This window comes from Microcaecilia unicolor, chromosome 6, assembly GCF_901765095.1.
Source record: "Microcaecilia unicolor chromosome 6, aMicUni1.1, whole genome shotgun sequence".
Lineage (NCBI taxonomy): Eukaryota > Metazoa > Chordata > Amphibia > Gymnophiona > Siphonopidae > Microcaecilia > Microcaecilia unicolor.
The window spans coordinates 145830926-145852097 of record NC_044036.1 but is presented as its reverse complement, the minus strand read 5'-3'; the positions used below and the strand labels follow the sequence as shown (position 1 = coordinate 145852097).

At 41.9% G+C, this 21172-nt stretch overlaps 1 protein-coding gene across 15 annotated transcripts in view; it reads right to left on the bottom strand.

The window, feature by feature from the left end:
* Positions 1-21172, bottom strand: part of FOXP1 (forkhead box P1) — an 801754-nt gene that overhangs the window by 119316 nt on the left and 661266 nt on the right. For 13 of the 15 annotated variants that reach the window (XM_030208061.1, XM_030208060.1, XM_030208059.1 and 10 more), the window contains 2 exons: positions 20489-20639; positions 11957-12161 (listed from right to left, as the gene is read on the bottom strand). In XM_030208061.1, the coding sequence (XP_030063921.1) occupies positions 11957-12161; positions 20489-20639 (356 nt within the window). The remainder of the gene's footprint in view (positions 1-11956; positions 12162-20488; positions 20640-21172) is intronic. The other 2 variants (XM_030208070.1, XM_030208071.1) reach the window with 1 other exon arrangement.

The following is a 21172-nucleotide window of genomic DNA, read 5'->3' as shown; positions in this document are numbered from 1 at the left end:
AACACTGGAGGAGTAGCCTAGTGGTTAGTGCAGTGGACTTTGATCCTGGGGAACTGAGTTCGATTCCCACTGCAGCTCCTTGGGACTCTGGGCAAGTCACTTAACCCTCCATTGCCCCAGGTACACATAAGTACCTGTATATACTATGTAAACCGCTCTGAATGTTGTTGCAAAACCCACAAAAAGGTGCTATACCATGGCCCATTCCCTTTCCCTATTTACCATTCTACAATTTACACTTAACCCCTAATTCTATAAAAGTCACCAACAATTGCAAGTGGGCTCAATTTGTACATGCAATTTAATTGAATAATGAGGCAAATTGGCTTAACAGGCAATTATTGGCACTACTGGATTTGGCATTTATGTGCGATTGTGAAAATGGGAGGGGCATGGGTGTAACAGGGGCTTTCAAATTAATGTGCGTTGTTATAGAAGAACGGGGATGTGCGCCTAATGTAGGCATGTACATTTGCACCACTTTTCGGTTTATGAAAATGGGTACACCTAAATTTAGGCGCAATTCCCGGGTGTAAATGCTATTCCATAAACTGTGCCTAACTTTAAGCATGGTTTATAGAATAGCGCTTTGTTTCTGACATTAGCGCTATTGTACACACGAGGGCACACATAGGCAAGAGTCTAGATCGAATTCGCATGCATATAACTTATAGTATTCTATAAATTGTGCGCATACCTCCGGCATTTAGGTGTCAGCTCTAAGGCTGACGTAAGTGCTTTACTTTAAATTATAGGCACATCTTTTCACTGTCACACTAGTATTCTACAAAGAAAAGTAGGTGGTTATGTTCCTTATAGACTAGGTTTCTACCAGACACCCCCCCCCCCCCCCCCCCCCCCCCCCCCCCCCCCCCCCCCCCCCCCCCCCCCCCCCCCCCCCCCCCCCGGGAGCCTATTTACAGGCTCACAGTTATCAAATTACCTGTAATTTGTGTAGGCAGCAGAAAGGATACAAAGCAACATTTGCACAGCTGAAATCAAACGGTTGCACCCTGTTCTTTCTAAGAGTATGCCATACTTCAGACCAATGGTCCAGCTAGTCCAGTATCTTGCTTCCAGCAGTGGCCAAGTCAGCTCACAAGTACCTGACAGAATCCTAAATAGTAGCAAGATTCATACTACTGATCCCAGGGACAAACAGTGGCTTTCCCCATGTCTATCACAATAGCATACTATGGACTTTTCCTCCAGGAATCTGTCCAAGCCTTTTTAAACCCAGATATGCTAACCACTGTTACCACATCCTTTGGCAAGGAGTTCCACTGCTTAACTATTCTTTGAGTGAAAAAAACATTTCCTCCTATTCCTTTTAAAAGTATTACCATGTGGAGTGTAGGAGTGGCCTAGTGGTTAGAGCCACCGGTCTTGCAATCCAGAGGTGGCCAGTTCAAATCCTGCTGCTGCTCCTTGCGGTCTTGGGAAAGTCACTTAACCCTCCATTGCCTCAGGTGCAAACTTAGATTGTGAGCCCTCCTGGGACAGAGAAATATCCAGTGTACCTGAATGTAGCTCACCTTGAGCTACTACTGAAAAAGGTGTGAGCAATAAATAAATAAATATGTAACTTCATTGACCCCTAGTCTTTGTACTTTTTATTTCTCCTGGTCCAACACACTGGCCTACAGGAACAGCTCTTGCCCTGCAGTCAGCACACTGTGGAAGGTGGTGTATAGTTTTAGCTGATCAGTGGCAGTCTTCAGCTTTATCATTTTACCTGGCCACTTGGCCATTCACCAGCATAAATGGCTTTCAAAAATGTAACCCCTGAAAATGTACCTCACCATATTTTCTGAGCACTAACATAATTGGTCAAAATATTAGCAGTGTGCTGGCAAGTGAAGGAGTTTTATCGTTACGCTCTTTCTGGTTGAGTTTTTGAAGATTTATTGAATACAGCTGCAAAATCCCTGTCTCGCCAGATTCCTTAGCAGCTGTGCATCCCTGTGGAGCGGGGAAAGTAGGTAGGTTACTGCAAAATGTTTAGCTACACACAAAAGAAAAGAGCATTACTAACTCGCTAAGAAAGTCTATTTTTAAAAAATGAGGTTTTAGGTTTTCACCTTTTGCAGCATTACAAAATCTAAGAGCCTGATTTACTAAGCCATTTCCTCATGACACAGCAAAGAAAAAAAAATCTTGGTGATGTAAAAGTACTGGAACACTTCTTCCCTGGTGGCTTGACCGTGAGTAGAAGGAAATGCTCTTGCATCCTTTGTAACTAATCAGACATCAGGCTAATAATTAACTGAAGGGCATTTTAAACAATAAACTGATAGCGTTTGCTTGTTTTTCGGTTAGCTTTTAATATAATGTAAACAGCCAGGATATATTTTTGTCAGGCAAGACACGTTGCAAACAAAATCGAACTGCACCTACTAGGTTAACCATGTGCTCCTACAGGAGGGGGGGGGGGGGGGAACAATTTTCAACCAGCAAGACTGTTCTGGTGTGTGCTGAAAGCTGAATTGTTTCAACATTCCGACTTGTCTTCCAGAATAAAATAAACCGAGTTAAGTAGGCTGTTGCGAAGTAAATAAATAAATAAATAGACTTTTCCCCGTATCTTTTCAACAGCACCCACTGGTGTAGTGACAATATCTTTCTATGAATGGGACAGACGGTCATATGGATACAGACACTGAACAAGCTGTACAACTCTAAGCGACATGAGCCTAGGGGAACTGTCCTGTATTAGCACCAGCTGCGCTTCAGAAATTGTACTCATTACGTGAAATGGCATTTAAGGACCCATCAAGATGTGCTTTTAAAAAAAAATAAAATACACACACGCAAACAAGGGAAATTACAGTTGGGAGAATTCTCTGGCTAGTTATTTCTGTTGCTCAATTCCTGAAATAGTTTCCCAAAGGAATACTTATATTTTTCAGTCACACAGCCTCCAATGACAAGCCGGAGCACATATTAACGATTTCCCTTTGTGGGCATACACAGTTACTTTAATAACGAGAATTCACTTTATAACATGCATGAACTTCTACCGATCACACAGAAGGAAAATTTACAAAAACACACGTAAGCCACTCAGACTTTTTAAAGTTCAATGCACAAGAAAAAAGTATTGGGGTTTCCTTCATTAGTACAAAAGCATGTTGGAAAACATTTAGAGCCACATTCAGTAAATGGTTCTGAAAAGCAGGTGCCAGGAAAAATGTGTGCTCAGGATGATTCTTGCTCTTTATAGAATAGCACTTACCCACGGATTCTATAAAGTGCGACTAGAGTTCCGCGCCGAAATCCAAGCGTATTTTATAACAACGCACGTAACTTAATTGGCTTAACAACCTAATGAGCATTGACAACAGCTCTTAACAAGCAATAATGAGCACTAATTGGCAATAATTAGAATTTATGTGCAACTTGCTAAGTGCATACTGTAATTCGGTGTGCCTAACTTTTGATGTGCGCAGCCAAAAACGGTCATGGTTATGGGTGGGGAAATGGGCATTTTCAAAATGTATGCGCATAGTTATATAGAATATGGCCCTCTGCACCTAAATCTATGCACCAGGATTTACGCCACATTTTCATTGGTGTAAATAGAGGTGTGTAGTTTTAGGCGCTGAGGTATCAACAAAGTGTATTCTATATATTGTGCCTAAATCTAGGCACTGCTTATAGAATATGCTTAATTGGAATTGATTTCCACGTCGATTTTTTTTTTAGGAACCATACATAGAATCTCCCCCTTAGCAAACAATCTACGGTGCAGCCCCTGGTTATATGATTGCCCTGATTGATCTTCCAGCCAGGAATAGTATCAGATCATCTTGTACCTATATGAATCTTCATTATCCTAATTGCACTGGTCTTAAATATAAATCGACCTACGCGTTCAATTTCACCTACTTAAGTACTCAAATGTGGAATTCATTACCAAAAAGAGTGAAAACGATACATGACCATCTAGAATTCCGGCAAACTTTAAAGACCTATTTGTTTTGTAAGGCCTGCCCTTCTGAATCTGCTTAGCTGCTTCAACCCCGCATTGATTTAAAAGACAATGTTATTTCTTATTTCCTTTGTCATTTATTGTTCACATCTACCTCTACCTCTACCTTCCCTTACCCTATTTCTGATTGTATTTGTTTTAACATCGACCCAATACAGTGTCTTGTAAGCCACATTGAGCCTGCTAGTGTGTGGGAAAATGGGGGATACAAATACTGCAAATAAATAAATTCCCTATGCCTCACTTTGGGCGTGAGGAGTTATGCCAACTGAAACCTTGCAAGTTGGGTGCATTTCAGTGGAATACACAGCGTGCAAATGGTCCTTGACCCACCCATGCCCCTCCCATTGGTCATGCCCCCTTTTGGGTTGCACACTATGGGATTTGCATGACCTGTGTTTTTACATTAGCGCCCAGCGAGTTGCACATGCAAATCTCAATTTCTGGCAATTAATGGCAATTGTTAGCTTCCAATTATTAACTTAATTGCTTGTTAACTAATTGAGTTGCGAATAACTAATTTTGGGTGCAGAAATGTTCGCGACCTTCATAGAATCAGGGAGTTACCGCCTTACCATTCACTAAATTGCTTTAAAATTCTGCCACTTTAATTAGGATAAAAAGGTAATAAAACTGAAAGAAACAAGACAGGGGAAAGACACTGTCTGTCACCTTTGATAAAATCACTTGGACAGAAAGCATCACATTGGCTAACAACCTAACCTGTACAAGGACAGTTACCAAAATCACGCAGGCAGGTGCCAGCAACGTCCATCCCTTTAGCCACAGATTTTGTTTGTTTACTATTATGCTGTGTTGTAATTGTCTAGCGCAACTCAGACTGGTTCACAAATTATAATTGATCCAATAGTCTCACATTGCCAGTGAACATATAATTTGATTATCTTTAGATTTTGAAAAGTTCCACAGTTAGCCTCAGGTCAGTAACATCTATATAAAAGCGAGCTAGATTAGAAACAGTGGAATCAGCCCTCAAAATTATCTCTTTGAATAGCAGCGCTGAATATACATATTAAATTAAATGTTGGCATTCAACTTAATCCAGTAACATGGTGCCTGAATATGGACTCTAATAACAATGCAATAAATCATAAGAACATACTATTGCAGCAAAATTCAAAAACGCAAGTTTATAAAAATATACACTATCATTACTATTATAAACAAAATGCAATAAACATATAGAGTGAAGTAGATGGAGTATATGTCTTGTCCCTGTTCGACTTGGAGAACTGGAACAATGGCCCAGAGTGCCAAAGAATCAACGGTGGCCTGAACCCTGACTGCCTTGGTTCTCTTTTCACAAGGAGACTACAAAAAGAGAGGAACGCCTCCAATTTGAAACCTTCTGTAAGAATATTCAAGAACCCACTGGTCTGACGTGATTTGGGGCCACTCCTCTCGAAACTCCTGAAGATGTCCTCCCACTGGAGGCACTGGGCACTCTAGCTGACTGAGAGGGGGATTCTTGTCCGCAGGAAAGGAAGATAGGGGTGCCTGAAAGCGGGACTTCTGACCATATTTCTGACAACCAGGCCGGTATTGTCTGCTGTCTTGAAATAGAGATCAAGAGTCCCCTGAAGATGGATGACAAAGAGGCTTTCCACTTATCCACCGGCAACTGCTTTCACCAAGTTACTGAGATCTTCTCCAAATAGCCACTTGCCCCAAAAAGGCAGTTTAACCAGACGTGACCGATGCTGCGTCCGCTGCTCAAGGCACTATAGTTGCTGATATGTTGTGAAAGCCAAAGACATAATGTGGGCCATAACTCATAACATGCCATAAATAGCATCCGCCAAGTAGGCCAACTCCGCTTCTAGCTGGGCGTTATGGTGCCGGTTTTGTGCTGCTGACGCCACTTCAGACAAGCTTTTGCCATGAATGAACTGCACACTGTCTCTTGAAGACCCCAAAGAAGCCGTGTCAAAGTACCAAGGTCAATATTTAGTGGTAGATCAAATTGGAAGTTAAGCAGGTATCGTACCCATTAAACTTTATACTGATTTTCAGTGGAGAAAAGTAGTGCTGCTGAAAATCCATGGATAACTTAAAAAGGTAAAATATTTATTTAATTCTATACCAGCTATTTGTGTACCAGCACTCAAAGAGATACATTTTCCATCTAGCAGCTGAATATCGTGGCTTAGATGCAGGGCTGACATTGGGGGGGATGGGGGAAAACAGGGCAACTGCCCTGAGTTCCTATACTTCAGCGGGCCCCTATGCCTGCTTACAGCTGAAGGAAATGTAGCCTGCTTTTTGGGGGGGGGGGGGGGGGGGGGGGGATTTGCGGCCTCCTCCCTACTTTCCCTACAGGACCCCTGTTTAATTGGATAATTTTTTGCCCAACCCTGGAACGCCCCTAGTCCCACCTCCACTTAACGAGTAACTATTGGCCATTAAGCAGCTTAAATGACCAAAGGTTATCCATTCCCCCAGCCCATATTTTTAACATAAAGCTCTTATAAGGCTGGTACAAATTTTGAAAATGGACCATGAATTTCAACTCTGGCATCTCTCTCACAAATCACACCAATGCGGCCTGAATGTCGAGAAATATCCCCTTGCAGCACAGAAGGGAAGCCAGTCACCATCTCCTCCTTTGAAACTAAGGGCTTACCCTGAACGGTTTCACTATAATTTTCCTTGTTTAAGGCAAATTAAAGAGCAGAGTCAGTGTACCATGCCAAATCAGATTATTCCTCTCCTTAACAGACTGCTATACACTAAACTCCAGAGCCACTGCTGCGAAACTTGGTCCAAAACCTCAGAGGGAGCTACTAAATTATTATTAGAGAAACAGGAAGATAAAGCAGTAATTTCCAAATAAATACCTACTGCCAAAAGGCACATTTCGTTTCATTATCTGGACAAACATTTCAGTGGCAAAACTCCTCTCCCCAAAGAAAAAAAAACAAGCCTTCAAATTTGTACTTAAGGATTCGTCTTCTGATCACTAACCTCTGCTGCTTATGAGGCTGGGCCAACTGGTTTAGAATGGGCAAGGTAACAGGTTTAGAAGCTCACTCCGTAGTATAATCAATTAGGTTTCATGACATCTATGCGTACCAGATTAAAGCCTAAGGAGGAAGATTCGTTTATTGGTTTAAAATGCCCGCAGGCAACGGAAGAGGAGGAGAAGTTGAGGAGACAATTCTATAAAGGGCGTTAAAGATTAGGCGCTAAAAATCTGTACGCTAAGAAAGCATTTTATAGCGACATCAGGGTGTCTAGATTCTTTCTAAAATGGAGCGTACATCTGGATTTCTGCAACAACATTTGAAGCACAAAATTTACAGAATAATAATAAAATTTATTTGTAGCTCGCATTTTCATGGCATCCTAAGCGGAGAACAAATTTACATACATAATAATATAAGACAATACAAACATCACATCATAAAACACATCATCAGACATAAATAATCAGTGATGTAAACAAAACAGAGTAAGGAGGAGACAATTCTCAATATATAAGTGTTCTCACTATTGCAGCAGTCCATACACCTGAAGGAAGAAGTGGGTTTTCAATGCCTTCTTAAAAGTGTTGTGCTAAGTTTCAACCAGTGCCGGCCCAAGGCAAGATGCCACCTCCCCCCCACCCCCGTTCGCAGCGGTTACCTCTTTTGTCACGTGATGGAACAGGAAAACACTGTGAATGGGGTGGCCGCTCCCTGAAGAGTGGAGAGATTCCGCCCCTGAAAAGTGCTGCCTGAGGCCCCCACCTCAGGTGGCCTAATGGTCGGGCCTTCCCTGGTTTCAATTAGGGGGTTAAATGTGCAACTCATCCATGACCCACCCATGAGCATGCACCCCCCTTTGCAGTTACATGCTAAATCACCAAGGGGCCCTTTTACTAAGCCATGTAACATAACATCCTATATAATAAAACACACCTTCAACGTTCTGAAGCCGAGAAAGTGAAGACTTGAAGCATTCATGCGCTCTGTAAGGCTCCATCTCCTGAATTAATGACATGTAGTTTGAGGTACATCACCCACAGCACTGACCAACCACACGATAGCAGAATGAGGCCCCGCCCCTGCCGCCCTCGCTGCAATGCCACGCCCCCCCAGGTCGCCGCCACCGCAGCACATGAATGCTTCAAGGCTTCGATTGGCCGGTTGGCGGAGGGGCAGAGATAAAAAAAACCATTGCCACAATTCAGCAGACGAGAAAAGGCCAAGGGAGGACGGGTGTTTAAATACTGCATCAGCCTGAATAGTGGTTTGGGCAGGGGAGGAGAGGGGAGCTGGCATTGCCACAATTCAGTAGAAGAGAACAGGCCAAGGGAGAGAGCACGCAACAGCCTGGATATCGGGAGCTAAGTAGTAACCATAGAGCAGACTGACGTGTCAGATCTTTTTGTGTAGGGATGTGGTGGCTCTTAAAAGACCCTTTTGGTTGTGTGTACATGGAGTACAATGCTTTCTAAGCCTTCTCACCACAAATACGACGGGCTAGCTGGATATCTTTGCAAATGATGGTGACTCACTTGGCGTGGATAGCGCACAGATTGTTATCCTTGAAGAGCCCCACCAGGTAAGCCTTGCTAGCCTCCTGCATGGCCATGACAGCCGAGCTCTGGAAGCGCAAGTCGGTCTTCCTGGAACTGGGAGGCAGTGAGGGAGGGGGCGACCCTGGAACTGGGAGGGGAGGAGGGGAAAGGATGGGGGAGAGGAGGGGAGAGGAGGAGGGGGGGCAGGGGGCCCCCCCTGGCACACACTCTCAATCTCACTCTCTCTCTCTCACACAGTCACTCTCACACACACTCTCTCAAACATACACACTCCGAGGAAAACCTTGCTAGCGCCCGTTTCATTTGTGTCAGAAACGGGCCTTTTTTTACTAGTAACGTAATAAATGACAGCAGATAAAGACCTGTATGGTCCATCCAGTCTGCCCAACAAGATAAACTCATTCACATAGTATGTGATACTTTATATGAATACCCCCAAGTTTGATTATGTAAACGTCCACGCACGCCCAACGTGGGTCAAAATGGAGTTACTGCGTGGCTCTTGCAGTAATTTCATTTTTGTTGTGCGTCCGAAAAATATTTTATTTTTGGGCGCACGTCAATGGCTGGTGGTACGGTCTCAGACCCAAAATGGATGTGCAGCAATTTTGATTTTGCCGCAAGTCCATTGTTGGAAAAAAAAAACCAAAACCTTTTTTAGAGGCGCGCTAAAAAATGGATCAGCACGCACCCAAAACCCGAACCTACACTACCGCAAGCCATTTTTCAGTGCAACTTAGTAAAAGGACCCCTAAGGCATTACCTTATAGAATACCACTGAAGAGCAGTTATGCCCTGTCCTGGCGGTCCACGTTCTCTGCTTCGCAAAGCACAAGAGTCTTGTTTTGATACTGGCACTGCGATCAGTTTCAACAGGACCATATTTCATCAAGATATGTCACCAGTCTTACTACTGACATACGTTTACAGGATTGTTGATCCCTGAGGCAGGTTCATACGTCGAAACACGGCCATGTCGGGTCCTTGATGGGTTGAATCTGCGACTACAAATAAAGGTCCTGGATGTTTTAAACCTTGAAAATCCTCGTCCTTTTTGGCCTCACTTTTCTGCTGCTGTAACCATTTATGAAGAACTGCATAAAGATAGGACTGCGTTTTAGGCGGTCTTATTTATGCGGTTATCTTAGCTGGTTAAGGGCTGCACCGAAAGTTAGGTTAGTACTCAAAAACAGCTTTGGTGTCCAACTTTCCTGTTTTTGAATACTTGCTTAGTGCTCATAAGTACATTAGTATTGCCATACTGGGACAGACCGAAGGTCCATCAAGCCCAGCATCCTGTTTCTAACAGTGGCCAATCCAGGTCACAAGTACATGGCAAGATCCCGTTCTACTCCACTCAGCATTTTATAGACCTCTATCGTATCTCCCCTTAGCCCTAGCCACTTCAGCCTTTCCTCACAGGGAAATCGTCCCATCCCCTTTATGATTTTCGTCGCCCTTCTCTGTACCTTTTCTAATTCCACTATATCTTTTTTGAGATGCAGCAACCTGAACTGAACACAATATTCGAGGTGCGATACAAAGGCATTATAACGTCCTCAAGTTTTTTTGTGCCTAACTTTTGACACCCTTTGACGAATCTACCCCTTAACAACTAAAAACCGAGCCTGAGAGAGAACGCCTTTGAGAATTGGGTGGTGAAGGCTGCTTTCTTTCCAGAAACACATCTGGAGTGTTAAGGGTTGAAAGTTTCTTATGTCTTTCCCCTGCCACCCAGACTCCACTAATTGCAGACATGCACCCCCCTTGTGTAATGAAAACGAAGGCAATACATCTAAATAGGATGTGTTTGTGAGTGTCATCTGAAATTCAGGAAGGCTCCACAGTGCCTGCCAAGACTGCAACTAAGACCTTAAGTGCATCAGCATGCATTCTTCCTCCTCCAGCCTCCCCCAATCCTCCTTATGCCTAAAGATGTAATTCAATCACTGTGTAGCAAATGGATGCTATACACCTATAGGAAGCAGAAGAAAGGCAAACACATAATCTGCAACCCTTTTACTTAAACTTCTAGTCTTTCCTATGTGCCTTTTTTTCCTATTGAAACAGAGGAATAGAACGACAGAGCTAATTAAATTGTATGCAGAATTACAGGCAAGACATCTGCTTTCAAATACCACAGCCAAAGCCCAATTTTAATGTACTAGTGGTAAAACCTTTTTGAATGTGTTAAAAAAAAAATCAGCAAAGAGGTTGTATGAGATCTGAAATATCAAAATAAATTAAAAGAAAATCCATGAAGACCATGATACATTCCCACGAGGAAAGTTAAATGTTAAACATATTTATATCTATTTGGTTACAGATAAATTGCCAAGAATTATTTTCATCTGAACATTTCACATCTTCTAATTTACTATGTAGAACCTAAGCACGTTACAGAACTTCAAACATATAACTTTCAGACTGTTTATGGACCCATGATACGAAAAAATTCAGCCATTCTACACTTTTTTGGGATCTGCTACTTTGGTCACCTTTTCCCCCCAGAGACGGTCAACATTTCTGGAATTAATGGGAAGCTTTTTAAATAATTTCATCAAGACACATTTTTTGCATTCACGCTAAAAACTGTTTTCAGACTAATAAGACTTTACAGTGCAATAAAATGAAAATGAATTCAGCTACTGACTACTAAGGATTAGATGGAAGACACTCTACAACTCCCTGTGGTTTGTGCAAACATGTATATAACTATAGAGGTACAGCATATACGCACACCCAGTTCTAGAACGCTGAGTTGGTACAATGATGAATGATAAACATGGAGAAAATTAATAAATTCAACTAACATCAGAAGAAACTAGGTGATAGCAATGAAGTGGACATTCTGCATTCAAAAGAATTAAACATCCCCACCCTTACATTAAGCCCCAATACTGGGTTTTCAAAACATACCTGAAAAGAACGAGCAATGCAACACCATGCACTGTACTAAAACATACCCATATAGCAGTGACACAAATGCAAGCACTATGGTCCAGAGTCTATATATGACGCCTAAAAAATCCGCATGGAACTAAGTGTATTCTATAAGGCATGGTGTACGCACGCCCCTTTTAAGCTACGCAAGTTTATTTTGAACTGCTTGCTTTGCAATTTAGGCGCAGTCCTTTAGAGAATACGCTTAGCGATTTCCACGCATAAATTGTAATTACTGCCAATTAGTGCTCGTCATTGCTTGTTAAGTGCTGTTACAAACGCTGATTACCTTGTTACACCAATTAAGTTACACATGTATCTCTGCGCAGAACCTAGGCGCCATATATAGAATCCAGGGGAATGCACTCAAACACCAAATAGAGCAGGCACCACTTCTTTTCCAAGTGTTACATGCAACAGCGCACACTCAGCACTCCCCTGGCGCAGTGACTTTGTCTGCACTCTTTAGTCCTCCTTACCTTTCCCGTTTCAGAGTGCCGATCGACAGCTGCCCATTTGTTGAAGCGTGTGCATTTAGTAACAGAGAGGTCTTGGAAGGGGCTGAAGAGGTGACGCAAGTGGTGGACAGGTCCAAAGTGCTGTGGTTATTGTTCGCCGTCTCCTCCGCGGTGTGAGCGCCTGTTACTTCTTTCCAGAGCTGCTGCAGTTCCGCTGGAATCATGCCTGAAACAAACAAATTGGATAATTAAATCAATTAACAGCTAATTCGTCCCTCTTCAAACAGTAATTAAATCAAAGAGTCAGTAAACAAAGCCTAGTGTTAGACATTTTTTTTTCTTTATATCAAGGGCTCAGGCAGTGTAACACTTGATTATTCCTGTGAAATGAATTCTGCACACAGCAGTTCTTTCAGCAATTTTCCGCAGCAAAATACACGGAACAAAAAAAATATATCCAAGAATTAATATTTTCTATTATACACTATCAACTGTTACTTATCCATCTAAAACGTATCTTTTTAAAATAAAAATTCTTAAAAAAAAAAAAAAGAAAGACCCTTCTGTTCACAAGGTCTTCCTATAGTGACTATTCAACTGGGTCATTATGACAGCATATTGCATGCAGAATGACTAATTTTTATGCTTAAGGTTTTAAATGATGACAAATAGCTATGTTATTAAATACGGTTTTTATTAATCACTTTTAGACATAAATTATGAATTCATATTGTCTCCTTGAAATGCTTTTCAAAATTTTAACAGTCAAATTGATTATACTATGATTATTTCATTAACACACCTATCTTTCTCATTAATTTTGGTTTCTAGTACTTCTGCCTTAATTGATGAATGTGTCTGCTGAACAAAAAAGTATAAGTTTCTATAAAAGTAACACTATTATCACTGTCATTGCTTAGATCAATGGTAGTGAGTTATTCAAAAGTGAAATTGCATTATAAAGTAAGGTTTGAGTTATAGAGAAGTGATGTTTCCTGTTGGCAGCTGGACACCAACCTTACGGTGAGCCTAAATCTGAAAGGAATTTCCAGGGAGCAACACATACTTTGTCCATGGTGGTAACATTCTTGCCACCTGTCCATGGAAAATCCCATTTTTACAGTGAATTCCACATGAACAGTTGATAAATGAGCATTCCAAACCAGGAATATTCTTTAAACATTACATCACACAACCGGACAGGGGCACAAGGAGGTGACAATTAACATGAAGGCCTTCAGTGAGAGACCAGTGTCAACATTTTTGCAATGATGAAATCTGACATGGGACTTGTAAAAGCCATAATCTAGATTCTAGACAGAGCCTTGGTTTATGCATGTGATACCACCACCATTGCTGATATACTGCTGTCGTCCTGACCACAGAGCATGACTGCCACTAAACTCCTGGTGTGGAACCTGAAACCAGCCGACCCTGAGTGATAGGCAAGGGTGATGCCGCCGACTGGAGCCCCTGTAGAGAAGCTTGAAAATAAATCTGCCAGGAATATACGCTGTGCAAAATTTTGTGTGTGCAAGTATTCGCGGTGACCTCTGAAGAACTGATGTGCATATACATTTGATAAGCTTTCATCGTTTTCAATTTATCCCAGACAATTTACCGTTTTCAGGCTACGTAACAGGAGCAGTAACGGGCTGATACGTAAGCTGAAACCCCAAGTACTGAATTAAAAAAAAAAAAAAGGCAGTGTGCACTTATATTCATTGGAAACACATAATAAAAAAAAACACCCCGCCAAGGTCTAAATTTAATTTATTTTTGTCATTTAGACTACAATAGACAGATAATCATCTCAACGTGATCAGCCAAACATCTTTACTTTGCTAACTGTTAAAGATTTTAATTATGCTAGCTTTGGAGAGCAGTACTCTAATGAGGCAATGGACTCCAGAGAATCTAAGTGGCTAAGAACTGTGAAATGAGCTTGATAGGGCTTTTTTTATATTCACTGCGGATCGTTTGCATATGAAAGAGGAGTAAATTATTGCAGGGCAGACCAATAACCTTCCCCCGCCTCACTGAGGGTAGTAGTAACAAAACAGTTGTTCCCTGCCAACATTTCTCTCTCTCTATATATACTATATATATTTAATTTTTAAAAAGGCAATGAAAATTTTAAGTATTTGCAATTAATTGATATTATAGTGGGGAATTCAATTTACATCTCAAGCAATCAGACATGCAGATCTGCTCTAATGCCAACTCATTTTTTTCTTTAAAAATTAAATAATAATTAAAAAAAATAATAATCTCATGCTCATTTTGTTATTTGGATGGATTTTGTCCCAAGTGAACATTTAATTCTCAGGCATATTCAATTCCTGCTTGACTCCTGAAATTAAAACTTTTAAGCAAATTAAAGCGAAAAGGTCACTACCCAAGCCGACAGCCAGTTCTTTTGCTGCATCTGGATTCCGCTTTCTGAACACCTTGCAAAGTGACAGTGCAGCCTTGATTTCCAGCCACCAGGCCTGACAGCTAACAATTACCTGTGAATAGGGCTGACCCCCCATGCCATTGTTTACTCAGTTAAAACAATAGAAAATAGACTTGTCTATTGATAACAGATTGGTATGCCGCCATAACAAGTCAACACCTATTTTTATTTGACTGGATAAACATGAACTGGGAAAAAAAAAAAGAAAAAGAAAGCCAACATCTTTAGCATCTTGCATTCATCCATCTCTTCCCCCTCTCCAGGTTGTATTTCTATTAAATTTACAGTTAAAAGGGTGTTAGTCATCCCCTTCTGATATTTCACATGGAATGCCAGTTTTCCTGGGCACACAGTCCTTAAAACTCATCAGAGAAATACCAAAAGCATGACACCTCAATTGCATATAATTTCCAAGCAGTTCACTGGAATGCTGGGATTCTCCTTTTTCCATCCAGTGGGCAACATCTGTAAAGTTTCCAGGTCAAAAACCTCAGATTTGCATTTTGCACAAAGAAACAAACCTCATCCGGAATATTCACAAAGGAGAGAAAATGTTTATTGCATTTTTCTACACAGTGTTTATAAGTTTACTTTGCTTTTTAAAAATAAAGGCTCCTATGTATGAAAGTGTGTTAAGGTTTTGTAGTTACTATGTGGTAACAGCAACAGCACACACAGCAACTGCAAAACCTGTGGAGGAGTGTGGCCTAGTGGTTACTGGTCTTGCAATCCAGAGGTGGCCGGTTCAAATCTCGCTGCTGCTCCTTGTGATCTTGGGCAAGTCACTTAACCCTCCATTGCCTCGGGTACAAACTTAGATTGTCAGCCCTCCTGGGACAGAGAAATATCCAGTGTACCTGAATGTAACTCACCTTGAGCTACTACTGAAAAAGGTGTGAGCAAAATCTAATAAACAAACATCTGCAGTAACTCCTGGGGGATGTTCCTAGCATTTTAGAGCTGCTGTGCAGTTAACATAGTCCTACTAAAATGTGTTAAGTTCTGGGCTTAACACGCTATATAACGCAGAATTTTAACATTCAGCAAACCCAAAACTAATGCTGCATCGCGAAGGGATGCTGTCACTATTTTTTTTTCCATTGCAGGTCGTACATTAAGGGGGGGGTCCTTTTACTAAGCCACGTAAGAGTTTATGCGCGCAAAAATGAAGTTACTGTTCGACTACTGTATGGCTCTTGCTGTAATTTCATTTTTGGCAAACGTCTGAAAAGTATTTTTTATTTTCGGCCGCGCGTAACAGACGTGCGCCAAGTGGCATTTGGCGTGCATAGGTCATTACTGCCCGGTTACCGCATGAGTCTTTACCGCTAGGTCAATGGCTGGCGGTAAGATCTCAGACCCAAAATGGACACGCAGCAATTTTTATTTTGCCGCATGTCCATTTTTGGCAAAATAAAAAAAAAAAAAAAAAGGCTTTTACAGGTACGTTAAAAAATGAACTGGCGCACGCCCAAAACCAGCGCCTACACTACCGCAAGCCATTTTTCAACACGCCTTTGTAAAAGGACCCTAACATTTCGATTAGCCTATTGAGGCGGTACTAAGTGGTTCCACGGTAACTCTGTGTTAGACGGTTAGCACACCCACTCTCCACCAATGCCGCCACCCCCACCCCCGACAAAAAATTCAGTAAAATGTAATTTAACGGGCAGAAACAAGCAAACTATGGCAAAACCCCTTAACGTGGTCACATAACAGCCCGCTTCTGCATGTTACCCCCCGGATTATATAAATGGTGCCGAAATTTGGGCACCCAAAATTGCATGTGATCCTGAGATTCACGTGCACATCAACTAGTTAATTAGCCAATAATAATAGGCTGTTAATTACCTCTAATTTGGATTTGCACGAAGATCTGTCTGTGCACATTTCTATAAATATCCGCACTGAAATCCTCTTGCATGAAACCCAAAAGGAGGCATGGATGGGTCGGGGTGTTCCAAAGAACTACGTGCACTATTATGGAACTTGGAGGCTGGGCGCCAGGATTTACACCAGATTTCAGTTGGTATAAGTCTTTATGCTCAAAGCCGGAATACACACTAAGCGCTATTCTATACGAAGCGCTCAGCTTGAAATGCCCTTTAAAGAACAGCGCCAAGCATATTTCCCAGCGCTACTTTTCTGTGCCATTTACTGAAGCCAGCTCTAAGTGCCACATTCTATATATGGCGTCTAAAAAATCCACACGGTAAACATTTCCGTTTAGGCATATTCTATAGGCGGTGCCGACATTTAAGCACAGTATATAGAATATGCTTAGTTGATACCCCCAGCTCCTAAAACTATGCGCCTCCATTTACACCAATGAAAATGTGGACGTAAACCCTGGCATGTAGATTTGATGAGCACTGGGCCATATTTTAGAGCTACACGTGTAAATTTGGGAACGCCCATGGAACACCCATAGCCATGCCCCTTTTGAACTATGCGCATTATAATTTAGGCACAGTTCATTACAGAATATGATTAGTGAGTTGTGCATGTAAATTCTAATTCTTGCCAATTAGTGCTCATTAAATACGCTGGTTGGCTTGTTAAGCCAATTAAGTTACATGGTTTGTTATAGAATACGCCTGGATTTCGACGCAGATCTCTAAGAGTGCTATACACAATCCGGCCCTATATTGCTACTGCACATTAATGGTACAGCTGATAACCCACAATGCAGTTAGATATATCTCTTGAAGTGGCATTAAATGCTCTACATTTGCTCTCAAATTAACAAACAAGTAATAACAGCCACTGTATTAACTGTAAAATCCAGTCTCTACCCATTCCGCACTCCAAAATAACATTTTCCATGTTAGCGGCTTAATGCAGCAACAGGGAAAGGGAAGGGGGGATGGGATTTGATATATGCAGATTATTGCAATGGAATCTACGCAGGCTGCAAAGAGCAACTCATAAAAAAAAACTCCAGACCGCCCAAAATACAGCAGCCAGGCTGATATTCAGCAAAACACGCTTTGAAAGTGCCAAACCCCTCCGAGAAAAGTTGCATTGGCTTCCAATCAAAGAACAGATCATCATCAAAATCTGCACCTTAGTCCACAAAATCATGTACGGCGTAGTCCCAGGATACATGACAGACCTTATAGACTTACCAATAAGAAACAAAGTCAGATCGTCAACATCCTACCTAAACCTACACTACCCAAATTGCAAAGGACTGAAATACAAAACAACTTACGCAGCCGGCTTCTCCTACATAAGCGCACAACTATGGAATGGGCTCCCAAAAGCTGTGAAAACAATCCACGACCACTTGAACTTCAGGAAATCACTAAAAACTTACCTCTTCAAAAAGGTGTACCCCAACGACCACACGTAACCCTCTTCACCTACCAACACAGCATGACTATGATCAAACAGGACATCACGCAATCTTTATCCATTCCGACCGTCCACTTATACCTCATACGATCACTATACAACTTTGTATTTGTTATCCACCAACTGGGCAAACGCCTTTGACGGTACTATGTAAGCCACATTGAGCCTGCAAATAGGTGGGAAAATGTGGGGTACAAATGCAACAAATAAATAAATAAATACATATTGCCTTTCTGTTGTTACAACTGAAGCGGTTACTGGTACTTATTTTGTAACTGGGACCATGGAGGGTTAAGTAACTTCCCCAGAAACAGAAGGAGCTACCGTGGGACTCCAACCTAACTCCCCAGATTCTCAGGCCGCTGCACAAACCATCATGATGCGCTGTTAGCTTTGCATAAATGTGGCTTTTAGTGCATACTAATGCAGCTTAGTAAATAGACTTCTAAGAGATGAGATCCCTACACAATTAAGTAGGTGGAGGGGGTTAAATGGAAATAGCAGCTGTGTATCTTAGGACATGACAACCAAATTATGGATGTGCCAACATGAAAAATAGCAAAGATTATGAAATTACAATATTAGAGGATGTGCTAGTAATTATGCATGTTAAAATATAAACTGTAGCCCACTTCTTAAAACAGAAAAAGACTTAATGCAAAAACAAATGCACACAGCACAGGCTCATGCTCCAAATTGTTTTTATAATTTAACAGCAATTCATCAGAACTTCCTGCAGGTTTTCCTGCACTTGTGGCAGCTGCAGAAAAGCATGACATTACAGCACCGAAGAGAGATACCGGGCTAGTGCATCCTTGCATTTTTCAGAACAGGCCCCCTTCGCAATGGGCAAATACGAAGGCTTAAAAAAAATGTATGCTGTGTGGACAGTTGACAGATGGTTCTCTGTGGAAGTTGAACTCAATTTCAGAGCCCCAGGTGTCACTGACTCAATGACAGGGCTGCTCAACCTCTCTTTGCCCTTGTGCGTCCATACTCAGGTGATCATCTCCAAGCAAGCAGAAAGCCGATTTAAAGCACATAATTACATCAGTCTTAAAAACATATTCTCCATAAATTAAAAAAAAAAAATCTTATTTTATAACCAGCTGGAATTCTCAAGTGCAGTGGCGTAGCCGCCTAATGGTTATTCCAGAGGCCTGAGAACCGGGGGGGGGGGGGGGGGGGGGGGGGGTGTCTGGGTTCAATTCCCACTGCAGCTCCATGTGACTGGGCAAATCACTAAACCCTCCGTTGCCCCAGGTACAAAATTACATACTTGACTGTAACCACAGAAAGGAAGTATATCAAATCCCATTCCCTTAATCTTTACTACACACGGTGCCTTGGTTTTGGAATGGATGATCATGCTCCTACCCTCTAGGATGCAACTTAAAAGCACCTTTGATTACTGGGTCTCCCTAAAACGGTGTTAGAATTCACTAGGCAAATCTCTCCTAATTGCACCCTTCTCCTCCATCGCTAACTCCAGACTCCGTTCCTTTTATCTCGCCGCACCTTATGCCTGGAATAGACTTCCTGAGCCATTACGTCAAGCTCCATCCCTGGCCGCCTTCAAATCAGGGCTAAAGGCCTACCTGTTTGATGCTGCTTTTAATTCCTAACTTGTCACTTGCTTGTAACCTTATCTTGTCTTCCTCTCTTCATTATTCCCTTTTCCCTATGTATCCTATCTGTCCGTCCTACCCTTATCCCTTATTTGTCTTGTCTGTCTGTCCTGATTTAGATTGTAAGCTCTTTTTGAGCAGGGACTGTCTTTTCTTCATGTTCAATTGTGAAGCGCTGCGTACGACTGGTAGCACTATAGAAATGATTTATAGTAGTAGTAGAATTCAAGAATAACCAGTAGCAGAATTCAAGGAATGATTGGGAATAGCATAGAGGTTCCCTAGAAGCAAAACGTTAGCTGGAGTCTATGGTAACATACTTGAAACTGGGCAGACAAGATGGCCTCATGGTACTTATATACAGGAAACCTTAGCTCCCTTTCAGTTTTACATATGTTCCCACCTAATGTTGAGGCTCCGTCACGCTGCACAGCTGAGCGTATCAATCAATGCAATGACTGCTGAATCACCTACTGGTGTCTCCGATGTGTTCCTGCAAAGATTACACTTCATGCATCACCACGTTCATTCCTTTCACATTACACGAGTCTGTCCTGTCACTGCCCGATTGTCCTCTTATGGACAGCTTAACTGATACACTCTAACAAGGAACCTCAGTGAGGAAACCCAATGGGGGGGAGACTGTGGGGAAAAAAAACGGAAAAGTTGAAACTTGGGTCCAGTGGATGGACTGGAAAACAGCCTGTGATGCTTCTAGCAATGCGCTGGTATTCATGCATTTTACAATAAAAAAAAAAATAGAACAAAAAAAAGACAAACATAAATCATGAGCTGCCCCCAAGTTCATGTTGTTTTCAAAATTACTTTCTGGTGTTTATTTTGACAATAAAACATCTGGAAGTGATTAAATATCAGAGTTCAGCTCAACAGTATGCTATACAGTTATTTTTCCATTATTTTCTATGGAAAACAGCCATGTAATAAAGCCAGTAAAACATGATGAAACCGAGCAGAAAAGAAAGCAAACTCTGTACCGTCTACCTTAAAAAACAATTGGGTTGATGTGAAGCTACAGGAATTATGGTCAGCAAAAGCCCAGGCTTAGAGTTCACTGCAGGCACATTGAGCCTCTGGCTGTGGTTCACGTACCTTGGGGGAGAGGCTGCAGGGGGAGGGCTGACTGTCCTGGCTGGATGGTCAGCAGGCCCTGGCGTTGAAGGTTCAGGAGGTGTTGTTGCTGGAGTTGCTGCATCTGCAGGAGCTGCTGTTGGAAAGCCAGCTGCTGTGTCGCCACCTGCTGCTGTAAAAAAAATCCCCCCAAAAACAAAGAATAAACAACTACCAAAGAGACACCTTTTGCCCTTTCATGAACACTCCCCATTTCATCCACCAGATTAAACTTCCCAGTATACAATTATCACTGGGGGAGGGGGGAACTGGGTGGCTAGAACAGCAGAATAGGCAGGTCTAAAGGTTGCAAAACTTAGCAGGAAAGATCAGGGCTTAATTGCTGGACCAAGAGCCTGAAATGCAATTCTCCACTTCTTTTCAAACTTAGAGCAGCAGGTGTCTCCTGTTTAACTCCTGCCTTCCTAGCAGCCTGGAAGAGGGTGGAAAGGGTGAGCCTGGAGCAAAGCAGTTTCTCCTCTCCCTAATTCAGCCCCTTTCTTTCTATTCCTCCTGACTCTAGCTCATTCATTCCCCATCCCATTCTCACCCCGACTCCACAGTTTCACTTCCTTTTATCACATTTTTACTTTATCAACTTGCTTTTCTTTCAAAAGCTCAAGGCAAGGTAAAGAGTGAATTAAAAAAAAAAGTACAGAATTAACA